This window comes from Pongo abelii, chromosome 7 (genome assembly GCF_028885655.2).
Source record: "Pongo abelii isolate AG06213 chromosome 7, NHGRI_mPonAbe1-v2.0_pri, whole genome shotgun sequence".
Classification (NCBI taxonomy): Eukaryota; Metazoa; Chordata; class Mammalia; order Primates; family Hominidae; genus Pongo; species Pongo abelii.
In genome coordinates, this window is record NC_071992.2 from 41128742 (window position 1) to 41144262 (window position 15521).

Below are 15521 nucleotides of genomic sequence, written 5' to 3' on the forward strand. Positions count from 1 at the left end.
ACTATAAAAAAGTGAAATGGAGAGCTGGTTTTGTAGATTAGGGTAATCTTTTGTCTTCTCAGAGTCATCTCTAAGACAGGTTTGAGTCAAAATACTGGACTGAAAATGTATTTATGCTACCCACCATATGTTTTAATGTTGGAGATATGAAGATAAAGAAGAGATGCTTTTTCTCAAGGAAATCATCTTCAGACTGAGGAGGCAAATTATATATAAACAAATAATTTTTAATACTCACAAAAATGCTCATTTTTCTAATGATATTATTGTCTTGAGCTCTTCAAGAATTATTGGGTTTCCTCCTTAGGGCTTAGGGAGTTTTCCATTCTGTCAGGAAATTTTCCACCTTCATTTTGTAGTGTAGGGTGCTTGTTTTCACAAACAAATGTTCTTCTTCAGTGCTTCCTACGTAGAACCCTGAAATTTGGATCTGAAATTTGTTTTTTAGGGAGTAGTGACTTGGGCTGTTACCTGTATTCGCAGAAAAATAGTGATACAAGTCATTTACTCTTTAAAATCTTGCTTTTAATTTCTTATTCAGACTATATAAGCAAAAGTAACAAATATTTCATAATTCTGCCAAATTTTATTTTTAAAAGTAAAGTTTCTTATTATATACATTTGTCATATATGCAGTATAATCATTTTTCAGAAGCATAGCAAGCCAGAGAGAAAGTCATCGTGATTTCTGTTTACAATTGCTTTAATTGAGACACTGACTTGGAAAACAATAGAATTACTCAATTACTGTTATGCTGTATACTTGTGTACCTAGCAATTGATTAAGTAACTTCTGCTGCTTTTACAACTATACAAAAACGAAATAGAAAATGGGTTTTGTGGATTTGGGAAATCTTTTGTCTCTTCAGTGTCATCTCTAAGACAGAATTCAGATCAAAATACTGGAATACTGGACTCAAAATATTTTATTTTTTTTCTTTTGGATTTTGTCAGAAATTCATTATATAGATTTGATTAAAAGCACTTAAAATTGTATTCATAATTTCACAGAGGAATACTGCAATTTGAAAACGTTTCTTATGGAATTGAGCCTCTGGAATCTGCAGTTGAATTTCAGCATGTTCTTTACAAATTAAAGAATGAAGACAATGATATTGCAATTTTTATTGACAGAAGGCTGGAAGAACAACCAATGGATGACAACATTTTTAAAAGTGAAAAAGTGAGTTGTATATGTTTTATTACTACTTTTAAAGCAGTTATTACTTCCATTTAATTTATTTAAAAAATAAATTTATGAGCCCACTGTAGAATTGTAGCAAATATCCTTTCCTTGTGAACATCTTATCTTTTTTTTTTTTTTTTTTCTCACTCTCTCACTCAGGTTGGAGTGCAGTGGACTGATCATGGCTTGCTGCAGCCTCTGTCTTCTGGGCACAAGCAATCCTCCCACCTCAATCTCCTGAGTAGCTGGGACCACAGACATGCACCACCACACCAGACTAATTTTTTGTAGAGATAGAGTCTCACCATGTTACCATGCTGGTCTCAAACTCCTAGGTTCAAATGAGCCACCCTCCTCAATCTCCCAAAATGTTGAGATTACAGGCATGAGCCACTGTGCCTGGCTGTTCATCTTTCTGTTACCTAACAATTTCCTTGAAACCGTACTTTTTATGATCCACTTTATTTTTGTTCTTATTTTGCTTGTTACATTCTTATTACTTTCCAAAAATTCCCTCTTGTATATGCAATATAAACTTTAAAAACTCAGTCCCTGCTTTTGTTCCTACATTCCTGGAAGTTACTCAATAAAGTCAATAGTTTTAAAGGTTATATTCATGACAAACGAGTCAGCATTAATTAAATCATAGATATAATTAAAATGTCATAAGCAGAATTGCCAGTTATGGTCATGTAAATTGTTCAGTGAACACACTATGTAACTGCATGTGTTGGTGTTTACACAAGCAATTGTGAAAGAGAAAATTTTTATGCCAAGTAACATTGGCGTAAGTATGCATAGTTTATACAAGAGTATGTGGTAGTATTCATTGTTTCCAGTATATGCTCTCCCTGTTTTCTGTCAGTAAAGAAAAAAACACCAGGCCAGGCATGGTGGCTCACGCCTGTAATCCCAGCACTTTGGGAGCCCAAGGTGGGTGGATCACCTGAGGTCAGGAGTTCAAGACCAGCCTTGCCAACATGGTGAAACCCCGTCTCCACTAAAAATACAAAAATGAGTCAGGCGTGATGGCAGACGCCTGTAATCCCAGCTACTCGGGAGGCTGAGGCTGAAGAATTGCTTGAACTTGGGAGGTGGAGGTTGCAGTGAGCCCAGATCATACCACTGCACTCCAGCCTGGGCGACAGAGCAAGACTCCAGCTCAAAAAAAAAAGAAGAAAAGAAAAAAGAAAAAAACACCAAACCTCAGAATTTAGCTGGGCATATAAACAAAGATTATATTTCTCAACCTCCCTTACCTCTAGGTAGGGCCATGTGACAAAATTATGGCCAGTGACATGCGAGCAAGCGTAATAAGTGTTACTTCTGGCTTGAATATTAAAAGGAGGGGTTTTATCTTCTTTCCCTTTTCTGCTGGATGGAGTGTGGACATACTGACATATCATGGTCCACAAGGATGAGGCTGATGCCATACAGGTAGCAGAGAAACAAGGTAAAATGAGCCTTGCTTTTGAAGAATTTTCAGAATGGAACTACCATACCTCTTCACAAATTTATGTGAGAGAGAAATAGACTCTAAGTTTGCTTAATTCACTATTATTTTCTGTCTCTGTGTAGACGGCAATCCTATATTTTAAATAATACAGGATCCAAATGAGAGTGCAGCACCAGAGTGTTCAATACTAGCAAATATATGTGTATAATTTCAAATAATGTTTGTGAACTAGATGCTGAATTTTTTTTTCTTGCCTTGTAAAATTTCTAATTTACAATGACTGAGATGACCCAGTGTAGCGAACAATGTCAGTGCCCTGCCCAGATCCCCTCAGATTCCTTTCCAGTATATTTTTGTGGGGGTGGTACAAGAGGGTGGGACACCATGTCTTTGTTTATGCCTTTGCTTTGAACATGTGCCACTTGTAACTCTTTTTTTTATGTGGGCTGCCCTTCAGCCAATTGAAACTGCTTTGCCCAGATGGCAAGGTAAACATAAGTACTGGAGATTTACATTTCCCCAGGGTGGTCCTTAGCCAGCACCTCACCAGTGTGGGAAAGGGTGAGCTCGGTTTCTTGTTACAGGTCAGGACAACTCTGTAGCACAACTTACACACCAGATTTTCTCTGTGGGACTGTGTCTGAGAGCACACTCTTGTGTGGATTCCTCCTGATCCTAATCCTGCTTCTCCCACTCGTTAGCTGGTCTCTCCTGGGAGAACTTTCTTAGTAAATTATCTACATATAAATCCTGTTTCAGATTTGTCTTTGGGTTTCCTTTGAAAATCAGGAAGTTTTCACATACTTTTTTTACAATGAAGTGATAATTACTACAATAAAGTTATTTGAGGACATATGTCAGTCAAATTGCATTTGTATGTATCATTTGGAAAGTGGCATGATCTGGAAAGCTGGGAAGCTCTGGATCCCCACAGATATCATCGTTTGTCTGGACAAGTGTTGGAGGAAAGAAAAACAGCCAAGTAAAAGACAAACAGAAAATTCCTCATATATATATATAATTATACTTTAAGTTTTGGGGTACATGTGCAGAACGTGCAGGTTTGTTACATAGGTATACACGTGCCATGGTGGTTTGCTGCACCTATCAACCCGTCATCTACATTAGGTATTTCTCCTAGTGCTATCCCTCCCCTACCCCCCATCTCCCCGACAGGCTCCAGTGTGTGATGTTCCCCTCCCTGTGTCCCTGTGTTCTCATTGTTCATCTCCCACTTATGAATGAGAACATGCGGTGTGTGGTTTTCTGTTCTTGTGTTAGTTTGCTGAGAATGATGGTTTCCAGCTTTATCCGTGTCCCTGCAAAGGATGAACTCATCCTTTTTTATGGCTGCATAGTATTCCATGGTGTATATGTGCCATATTTCTTTATCCAGTCTATCATTGATGGGCATTTGGGTTGGTTCCAAGTCTTTGCTATTGTGAACAGTGCCACAATAAACATATGTGTTCATGTGTCTTTACAGTAGAATGATTTATAATCCTTTGGGTATACACCCAGTAATGGGATTGCTGGGTCAAATGGTATTTTTGGTTCTAGATCCTTGAGGAATTGCCACACTGTCTTTCACAATGGTTGAACTAATTTACGCTCCCACCAACAGTGTAAAAGCGTTCCTATTTCTCCACATCCTTTCTAGCATCTGTTGTTTCCTGACTTTTTAATGATTGCCATTCTAACTGGCATGAGATGGTATCTCACTGTGGTTTTGATTTACATTTCTCTTAATGACCAGGGATGATGAATTTTTTTTTCATATGTTTGTTGGTTGCATAAATGTCTTCTTTTGAGAAGTGTCTGTTCAAACCCTTCACCCACTTTTTGATGGGGTTGTTTTTTTTTCTTGTAAATTTATTTAAGTTCTTTGTAGATTCTGGATATTAGCCCTTTGTCAGATGGGTAGATTGCAAAAATTTTCTCCCATTCTGATTATCTCAATAGATGCAGAAAAGGCCTGTGATAAAATTCAACACTCCTTCATGCTAAAAGCGCTCAATAAACTAGGTATTGATTGAACGTATCTCAAAATAATAAGAGCTATTTATGACAAACCCACAGCCAATATCATACAGAATGGGCAAAAACTGGAAGCATTCTCTCTGAAAACTGGTGCAAGACAAAGATGCCCTCTGGCATCACTCCTATTCAACATAGTATTGGAAATTCCAGCCAGGACAATCAGACAAGAGAAAGAAATAAAGGATATTCAAAGTGGAAGAGAGGAAATCAAATTTTCCTCATATGCTTTCTTAGTTACTGCATGTCATTGTAATTTATGGTAATCTGTGTCAAGAATTTCAATAGCCTGGATGGATGCATAGAGCAAAGTGGCAATAATGGTAGTAACAGAGGCAGTAGAGCTCTACCTTTATGTGACAATAGCATGACATTGAGAGAGGCCAAACATGTGAGGCTTCCTGAACTGAGAGACTCAAGATATAGTTGCTTATACCAGTAAAAGAGTCAATGGATGGATTAATTTCTGAAGTAGTAGGGTTTTCCTTGATGTGCAGAAGCAAGATGACATGATAAATATAAAGAGCAGTGTGGTAGTAGATTCAGGAAAAGAGATGTCTAAGCCATACAGAGCACCAGTTGTGGATCTTGACTCACTGCAACCTCTGCCTCCTGGGCTCAATAAAGACTTAATTTGACATTTGCTAATTGTTTTCTATATGTCTTATATCTTTTTTTGTCTCAATTTCTCTATTACTGCCTTCTTTTGTTTAGTTGATTTTTTTTTCTAGTATGTCATTTTGATTCCCTTCTCCTTTATTTTTCTTTATGTAATTTTGGTTATTTTCTTAGTGGTTACTCTGGATATTACAATAACATCTTAAATTTATAACAATCATAGTTTGAATTAATACCAACTTAGCCTCTATAGTATACAAAACGCTGCTTCTATACAGCTTTGTCTTCTTTTCTATTATCACAAATTATCTAATAACATTAAGCTATGTTAATGATAATACAATGTACAAGCTATTGTATAGTAATACAATAGCTTAATAATTATTGTTTGATACATTTTCTCTTAAGTAATTTGGGGAAAAGTGAGGAATAACAAAACAAAAATATAATAATAGTATCTTTTTTTTTGGAGACAGGGTCTTACTCTGTCATCCAGGCTGGAGTGTGGTGCTGGTGCTGTGATCACAGCTTACTGCATCCTTTACCTCCTAAGCACAGGTGATCCTCCTGCCTCTGCCTTCCAATTAGCTGGGACCACAGGCATGTGCCACCATGCCCAGCTAATTTGTTTATTTGTAGAGACTGGGTCTTCCTTGGTTGCCCAGGCTAGTCTCAAACTCCTGGACTCAAGCAGTCCTCCCATATTTGCCTTCCAGAGTGCCAGGAGTGTAAGTGTGAGCCACTGCACCCAGCTATAATAATATCTTCTATAGTTACCAATGTATTTACCTTTACTGTGTTTTTAATTTCTTTTATTGCTTCTTGTTACTGTTTTGTGTGCTTTCATTTTAAACTGAAGGACTACCTTTGGCATTTCTTGTAGGGCAGTGTATTAGTTTACTACAGCTGCCATAACAATTTACCATGGACTGGGTAGCTTAAACAAGAATATGTATTTTTTCACAATTCTGGAGCCTGGAAGTTTGAGATCAAGGTGTTAACTAAGTTGTGGTTTCTTCTGAGGCCCCTCTGCTTGGCATATAAGTAACCACCCTCTCCCTGTATCTGCACAAGGTCTTCCTTCTGTGTTTGTGTTCTAATTTTCTCTTATAAGGATACCAGTTACATTGCATCAGAGCCCATCCTAATGACCTAATTTTCAATCTAATTACCTCTTTAAAGTCCCTGTCTCCAAATACAGCCTCATTCTGTGACATACTGGGGTTAGATCTTTAACATATGAATTTTACTGGGATACCATTTGGCCTATAATAAGCAGGCAGGTCTACTAGCAATGAGCTTTTTCAGTTTTTATTTATCTGGGAATGTCTTAATTTCTCCTTCATTTTTGAAGGATAGTGTTGTCAGATATAGAATTTTTGTTTGACAGTTTTTTTTTTCCCTCCAGCACTTTAAATGTCATCCCACTGCCTCTGGCCTCCCTGGTTTCTAATGAGAAATTAGATATTACTATTGTTGAAGATCTCTCATTTGTGAGGAATTGCTTTTCTCTTGCTGTTTTCAAGGTTCTCTTTTTATCATTAACTTTGGACACTTTGATTATAATATGTTTTGGTGTGAATTCTTTTGAGTTTATTCTACTTGGAGTTTGTTAAGCTTCTTGGATGTGTAGATTCATATCTTTCATCAAATTGGGGAGGTTTTCACCCATTATTTTTCAAATTTTCTTTCTGCCCCTTTCTTCTCTTCTGCTAGGAACTCTTCTTATATATGTGCTTGATGGTGTCCCCCAGGTCTCTTAGGCTCTGTTCATTTTTCTTCACTCTTTTTTTTTCAGCGTCAGATAACTTTTATTGAGATCCGATCAACTGCACAATCTGTTCCTGGCATTAAGCTCCTTCTTCCTTTGCAATCTGGTCTTTCTTGAGTGGTCCCATGAATGCTTCTTCTCCATGGTTTGGAAGTGGCCATGGCCAAATTTAAAGGTAGTATCAATGAACTTAAGGTCAGTCTTCTCCAGAGCCTGCTGCTTGGTCTGCATCAAGACTTGTGGAGGATGAGCACTTGCTTCTTAGTTCCCACCACACAGCCCTTCGGCATGACAAAGTCATTGGTCACTTCACCATAGTGGACAAAGCCACCCAGAGGGTTGATGCTCTTGTCAGGTCATAGTCAGTGGAGGCATTGATCAATTTGCCATCCTTGATGAAGTAGCCCTGACTGATATTATAGATCTTCTTGTTGATCTCAGTGCAGTGATGGTTTTTGTCCAGTATGTGCCACAGAGAAGGTCATATGGGCAGGATGCCATGCCCCAATATAGGCAACCTTGTACAGCCCTCAATGGGTCTTGTAGGACAGCTTCTTGGTATGCCAATGACTGGTGACCTCTTTGTAGCCTTTGCCCTTGGTCACCCGTTTGATGTCAATCATCTTGTCCTGCCCAAACACTTGTTTCACAGGTACCTGGTCCTCTAGCCTCTCCAGGGACCAGTCCGGTTTCTCAGTCACAGTGCCTCTGTTCACCTGGATCTCCATCAGGTGGGTCTTCTTCAGACATAGAGGAAGCAGGTGCATCTGGGTGTAGATATTGATGTGGATGACTTGGCAGTACTTTTTCATGCTGTTGAAGTTCTTCTTCAGCTGCTTCTTATCATCCTCACCCTGCCATTTCTTGCAGTACTTGGTAAAGGCCTTCTACTTAGCTTTATGCCAGTTCCTATAGAAGTGCCTTTTGCACTCATTGCTAATGTGCTCAACAAAGATGGTCTTGGAAATTCAGAGGCCTTGAGGGGTTTCCATATAGCCCAGGATGCCTACAGCCACCATGGGCAGTGTCTCCACAATGGTCATAGCCTCTACCACTTCCTTCTTTTTCACCTTGGGTCCTAGCCGGCCAGCTTCCCACACGATGTGTCATGCCAGCCTTGTATCCCAGGAAAGCTGTGAGGTGGACCAGTTTAGAAGGGTCATCACTGGGGAAGCTCTTCACCTTGCCATGATGCCTACTGCTGTGTTTCCAAGGCAGCAAGCCCAGGGACCCATGTCTTGGAGCAAAGGATTTCCTGCAAGACATCATGCCATCAAATCCTGCTTTATTCTTTTATTGTACTCCTCAGATTGAATAATCTTGATTGATTTGTTTTGAAGTTTGCTGATTCCTTTTTTCTGTTTGCTGAACTATGTTATTGAATCCTAGTGAATTTTCATGTGTTTTACTTTTTAGCTCCACAATTTCCTTTTTATAATTTCTACATTTTTATGGATACTCTCTATTTGGTGAAGTATCATTCTTCTGGTTTCCCTAGTTTTTTTACATAGTTTTTCATAGCTTTTTGAACATATTTTAAAACAATTAATTTACATTATTTGTCTAGTAAGTACAATGTCTGGGCTTCCAGAGGTACCATTTCTGTTTCTTTATTTTCTGAGAATGGGCCATACTACTTCTTGTTGTTGTTGAAATTTGAACATTTTGAATATTTTGATGTGGTAATACTGGAAATCAGATTCTTCCTTACTCCCCAGCAAGGTGTGTTGTTACTGCTTGTTGTAGGTTGTAGTTGTTGGCTTGTTTACTGACTTTTCTAAAGTAAAGAAATATTTTGTGAACAATATTGTTTAGTAGTCACTTAGTGATTTGATAGAGATTTCTTTAAATTACTGGAGCCAAAAAAGAGAAAAGACTTCCTTGGTTTTTACAGATTGACTCTGGGTTTGGATATACATGCAACACTTATTCCAGATGTTGACAACTCACCCTTGGCCTTGACTCTTGCTTGTACAATGTCTGAAAGCCAGGCAGAGGAGAAAGCTTAGTGTCTTTTCAAGTCTATTCTGAGCACGTGTCCAGCCCTGGACATGTGGATGGCCCTCTAGATTTCCCAGTATATGTCTGAGGTTTTCAAAGCCTTCATTTGTCCACCCATTTCCTTCCCCAGCCTCTTTATTCCTAGACTTTTTAGTGTGCTTGCTGCTTTTCTTGTCCATTTTTCCTTGCTCCAGGTGGCTCCAGCCAGTGTATTTGCCTTGAAATGCTTTTTATAAACACTGCCTTGGAGTCCACTCTAACCCTGTGAAATTTCAGGGTGGAGAAAACAAAGGAAAGCTCTTGAGCAAAACCTTTAGGGAGCCACTGGACAGCTCAAAACATATAACCATAATTATTTGAGAACAAATTTGGTATTTCTTCCTCTGGCATGGGAAAGCCACACCAGGAATATGGGCCTCTATCTTAATGGATGCCAATGAGCTGGATGTGTGAGATGGGATGGTAGGTGGGTCAGTTCAAGGACTGCAATACTCCCTTATAGAAACCCAGCAGCTTTTTCCCCCCTCAAGTATTGTCCTATTTTTTATTTTTATGTTTTTTTTTTCTGGGGCAATTGCATGAATAGGCCATTTGCTCTTATCATCTGGCAGTCTGGCCAGATGTGTACAGGCAGGGATTCCAAGATCAGAAATGGCAGTATGAAAGGCGACTTAGGCTCAAGATTGGCAAAGCAACACTTCTATTGCCTTTATTGGCTCAAGCAAGTTACAAAGCCCAGCCCAGATTGAGAGAGAGGAAAAATGAACTCACCTCTTGATGGGAGGCACTGAAAAGTCGTATTGCAAAGGACACAAATACAGAAAGGAGCGCGGTGGCTCACGCCTGTAATCCCAGCACTTTGGGAGGCCAAGGCAGGCGGATCGCGAGGTCAGGAGATGGAGACCATCCTGGCTAACACAGTGAAACCCCGCCTCTACTAAAAATACAAAAAATTAGCCCGGCGTGGTGGCAGGCGCCTGTAGTCCCAGCTACTCCGGAGGCTGAATCAGGAGAATGGCGTGAACCCAGGAGGCGGAGCTTGCAGTGAACTGAGATCGCGCCATTGCACTCCAGCCTGGGCGACAGAGCGAGACTCCCTCTCAAAAAAAAAAAAAAAAAAAAAAAAAAAAATCCTCAACACACATATAGTTTTTAAAGCAAAAGTTTATTTCTGATATGCAGATGAAGTAGATGGAAATGCTAGGTGTTTTTTCTTAGTTTATAAATTGGAAGTTGTAGATATATTGAGATAGATGTTACAACTTCACGGGCGATCTTCTAACTACTTGAGTACATTGCCATAAAACTTAAAACTTTATTTATTGATTTTAACCAATTTGATAAAGCAGACACCTCTGCATATCTTGTAAGTGCTGTGGTATTAGCTTTAAAGAAGAGTTCAAGTAAAAAAAATTATGAAATTTTTCATGTATTATATGCTGTTTTCCTTTTTTCTAGTCAGAACCAGCTGTTCCAGATTTATTTCCTCTTTATCTAGAAATGCATATTGTGGTGGACAAAACTTTGGTATGTGTTTTTTTTTTGTTTCTTTGCTTTGAAATATTTGATCCAAATGTATGATTATGCCTAGCTAGCTAGACAGAAACCAAAAGATTCCAATGTTCTTACACATGTCATAGAGACAATAGTGGAAAAATGTGCAAACTGAGAAACTCAATAGTCAAAATGATACTAGTTTTATCAGAAATGTTTTATCTGAAATACTTACACAACAGTGCTGCAGAACAAAATGTATTTTTTTCCCTGGCACTTCACATTTCTAGAGTCCCTCTCAATCCGTACTACCATTTAATGGTGATTTTGGTAGAAGTGAAATTCTATTTTAGGGAAGTTTGAAGAGCAGAATGTAGTCTGGAGAACATTCCACCCTAGAATATTTATTGGACAAAAGTGATGATGGTATAACTATCTATTAGAATGACTTTCACCAATGTGTCAAGATGTTTTTTAGCAGTTTTTGGTGGGGCATCCATTCTAGTCCATTGTTTACCTGATGAAAAGAGTACCTCGAGATTCCTAATTTCCATAAACAGTCTGAGGCCTCTGAATTTCAGAACCTTGGGGTGACAACTTAGTTTGCAGTCAACTAGGTATGTTTTTCTTTTAATAGTTGAAAGATTTCAGAAAATAGAGATTAAAAATTACTTTCTAGGTTTTATTCGGATGATATGCCTTTGTTTGTGTATACCTATGGAACACCACAGTGGGTATGACTAATACTCATTACCAATTCTATTCCTAGGGTTTAGAGCTTGTCAGGAAGCCAGAGTTAAGGTCAGGGACCAGGAGGTATTTGGAGAAAGAGATGAAAATAACTTGATTTATTAGAGTACAGGGAAAAGGGCAAACGGAACATTTAAGAGAACATTGAGACATTGAGATAGTTGAGAGAAAATTGAAGTATTTCTGGTAAATATGACTAAGTTTCCAGGGAATATTTTGGATTTTGAAACTCCTTTTGTTTTTGGATTATGTTATATATCTTGAGAGTAGTTTCAAAAGCTTCTCCAAATTGCCAGGTTTTCTTTTTTATTTTATTTTTTATATATATATATATTTTTATTATACTTTAAGTTCTAGGGTACATGTGCACAACGTGCAGGTTTGTCACATATGTATACATGTGCCATGTTGGTGTGCTGCACCCATTAACTCGTCATTTACATTAGATATATCTCCTAATGCTATCCCTCCCCCCTCCCCCAACCCCACAACAGGCCCTGGTGTGTGATGTTCCCCTTCCTGTGTCCAAGTTTTCTCGGTGTTCAATTCCCACCTATGAGTGAGAACATGTGGTGTTTGGTTTTTTTGTCCTTGCGATAGTTTGCTGAGAATGATGGTTTCCAGCTTCATCCATGTCCCTACAAAGGACATGAACTCATCTTTTTTTATGGCTGCATAGTATTCCATGGTGTATATATGCCACATATTCTTAATCCAGACTATCATTGTTGGACATTTGGGTTGGTTCCAAGTCTTTGCTATTGTGAATAGTGCTGCAATAAACATACGTGTGCATGTGTCTTTATAGCAGCATGATTTATATTCCTTTGGGTATATACCCAGTAATGGGATGGCTGGGTCAAATGGTATTTCTAGTTCTTTTACACTGTTGTGGGAATATAAACTAGTTCAACCATTGTGGAAGACAGTGTGACGATTCCAAATTGCCAGGTTTTCAAGTCATATAATGCTGATTAAACATTTCTTCTTTATGTTCTTATACATGTTTACATATTCTTTGGTAAAAAAACCCTTGGTCGGGCGTGGTGCATGCCTGTAATCCCAGTACTTTGGGAAGCTCAGGTGGGTGGATCACCTGAGGTCAGGAGTTCCAGACCAGCCTGGCCAACATTGTGAAACCTTGTCTCTACTAAAAATACAAAAATTGGCCAGGCGTGGTGGTGGACACCTGTAGTCCTCAGTCTACAGGAGACTGAGGCAGGAGAACTGCTTGAACAAGGGAGGTGGAGGGTGCAGTGAGCCGAGATCACACCACTGCCCTCCAGCCTAGGCAACAGAGGAAGACTCCATCTCAAAAACAAACAAACAAACAAACAATCATAGTATTCATATTTTCTTCAGTGACTTTATAATTTGTAAATCCGTAATTATGGCATAGTGAATTCATTGCCATGATTGTAGAAAGCATATGGTTCTACATATACACAGTTTAATAGTGGAGACAGACATGGAAACACAACTGTAAGTTGTTATACTATAAGAGCATCCAAGTGGGTGTTTTAAAATGTAGGTTTTATTATTACTCAGGTATATTGAAGCCAACAGATCAGTAGATGGTTGCTATTGAAAAGACAGGCTGTTACTCAGTTTCCAATGGTAGGGGGCACTCTCCATAATTCAGGGCCCACAAAGGGAAGGAGGGAAGATGTCATTGAAATATTTTAAATAGGGGAGTGACATATTTCTATTTTACCTTAGAATAATCATTTTGGTAATAGTGTAGGGACCAGATTGCTGGTGGGAAAATTGGGGAAGGAGGAATCATTTAAGAGACTATTCTAGTAATCAGGGTGAAAACTTACAAATTAGTGGCATCAAGAATAAAAATAAAGGAACAACTTTAAAAGTTACTGATTGGGTTGAATTAGAAGAACTTGATTTGATTGACTTATTCGTTTACTTAACAAATTCATTGAGCATCATCTAGATAACAGTTGCTGTTCTAGCCATTGGGGATATAGCAGTGAATAAAACAGAACAATTTCCGCTCTCATGGAGCATGTAGTGTAATAAATGTAGGATGTGTTAGATAATAATACCATTCACTAAAGTAGTGAAAATATAAGTGGGAACAGATTTTTGAAGGAAGACGATGAGTTTAGTTTTGAATATATTTATTTTAGTTTTGGATATGAGTTTACTTTGGGATAATTTGAGGATCCTGTGGAACATCCAAGGTGATGTACTATAGAGAGTTTGTCTATGGATATATACAGTTTGACATAGTTGCAATCCAGTTTTTCAGATTTCAAGAGCGATGTATATGTATGTGTACATACACACACACTCATTTGTGTGTGTGCATTTATGTGCAGTTTTATGCAATGGTATTACCTAGGTAGCCTTCCATAACCGTTGCCACAATTGAGATACTCAACAGTACCATCACCACAGCACTCTCCTGTGTGATTCCATTAGAGCCACACTGATCCCCTGCCCGCTTCTGAGCCTTTGGTGTCCGCTAAGCCGTTCTCCTTCTTTGTGATTTCACACACATTGGATAAAGTTATCAAGCAGTCTGTATCCTTTTGAGATTATGCTTTTATGCTGAGCATAATTTTCTTGAGATTTATCCAGGCAGTTCCATATATCAACATTTGTTTCTTTTTATTGCTGAGTTTATGGTAGGAATGTACTACAGTTTATTTAACCATTTAACCGTTGAAGGATATATGAGTTATTTCTAGTTTTTAGCTATTATGAGTAAAGCTGTTATGGATGTTCATGTACAAGTATTTGCGTGAGGATCAGTTTTTTGAGATAAATGCTCAGAAGTGAGATTGCTGGGCCATATAGTAAATCCATTCTTTGTTTTGATTTCAAAGAAGTTGAAGTTACCAAATTATTTTCCAGAGTGGCTGTACCGTTTTACATTCCCATCAGCAATGCATGAGGGATCCAGTTTATATTCAGTTTTTACTTATTAATGTTTTATTTTGAACTGTTGAACCCCAAAGCAGCCTTACACCTCTGACAGTAGATGGAAAAGAATCTTAAAAATACTACATAATAAATTGTACTTAAGTATAAAATTAATTCTGTTTTTCAGTATGATTACTGGGGCTCTGATAGCATGATAGTAACAAATAAAGTCATCGAAATTGTTGGCCTTGCAAATTCAGTAAGTGTTTTCCTTTTCATATTAAAATAATTGTTGTTTTGAAATGATAATTTGCCTAAACTTGGTGTGGTATTCCTGGATAATTAACCCACCCATATAAACTGAGTGTGGGATTGTAAAAACTTTGAATTTCTGGGTTTTTATAATATAACATAAATATTAATTATGCATGTATTTATCTCTTGTGTTTTTAGATGTTCACTCAATTTAAAGTTACTATTGTGCTGTCATCATTGGAGTTATGGTCAGATGAAAATAAGATTTCTACAGTTGGTGAGGCAGATGAATTATTGCAAAAATTTTTAGAATGGAAACAATCTTATCTTAACCTAAGGCCTCATGATATTGCATATCTACTAATGTAAGAATAGTGTTTCGTTATTCCTAGAAAGAAAACAAAGACCTGTGATAATTATGTGGCTTAATATAAGGAATTATTATTCATTTCTGAATATCCATGCTTTGATTATTTAGTATGTGCTTTATTCAGGCTTTATGCTCAATTTCTAGTTGTCAGGCAATAAAAAACATTACTAACATTTATTTCTATGCTAATAAAGCTTTTATAAATGAAGACATTGAGAGTTTCAAGAGGTTAAGCCACCTCAGGACTCTTGGATCTGGTGGTACTACTAAGGTTTGAACCCACAGTTTGTAACTCTAGAGCCAAAACTCTTAACCACTACTTAAAGAGATGGGATTTATCTTGAGAGGTTTACATTCTTATATAAGCTTTGACCAAAGACTCGGTAAATGTGGCTACAAAGACTTTACCCTAATGAATTTTCTGAGTAATTTTAAAATGTTAGTTTTCTAATTATAAATTATAGCTATATATTTATAATTGTATTCATATTAAATTTATTAGCAATAATCAGCAAGTGTCTTTCAATGAAACTATACATGTCTATATATGTATTTAAGTTTGGTATGTCAGTGTTTTCTTTTGCTTGTGTGAGACTAATCTTTCCCTCACATCTCTGCCAGCCATAAATGTTACTGCTCTTTTAATTTTTGGTAGTCTGATGGACATAACTTAATGTCATTGTCATTTTAATTTGCTTTT

At 37.7% G+C, this 15521-nt stretch overlaps 1 protein-coding gene and 1 pseudogene across 29 annotated transcripts in view; one reads left to right on the forward strand and one right to left on the reverse strand.

Moving 5' to 3' along the window:
• ADAM32 (ADAM metallopeptidase domain 32) overlaps positions 1–15521 on the forward strand; it is a 203450-nt gene that overhangs the window by 55344 nt on the left and 132585 nt on the right. For 19 of the 29 annotated variants that reach the window (XR_008527866.2, XR_008527867.2, XM_054561463.2 and 16 more), the window contains exons 6-9: positions 1012–1183; positions 10528–10596; positions 14384–14455; positions 14650–14816. Coding sequence is in view for 27 of the 29 variants with exons in the window: in XM_054561463.2 (XP_054417438.1) it covers positions 1012–1183; positions 10528–10596; positions 14384–14455; positions 14650–14816 (480 nt within the window). In the remaining 2 variants the exon portion in view is untranslated. The remainder of the gene's footprint in view (positions 1–1011; positions 1184–10527; positions 10597–14383; positions 14456–14649; positions 14817–15521) is intronic. The other 10 variants (XM_054561485.2, XM_054561481.2, XM_063726413.1 and 7 more) reach the window with 3 other exon arrangements.
• LOC100431776 (large ribosomal subunit protein uL3-like) lies at positions 7148–10165 on the reverse strand (annotated as a pseudogene).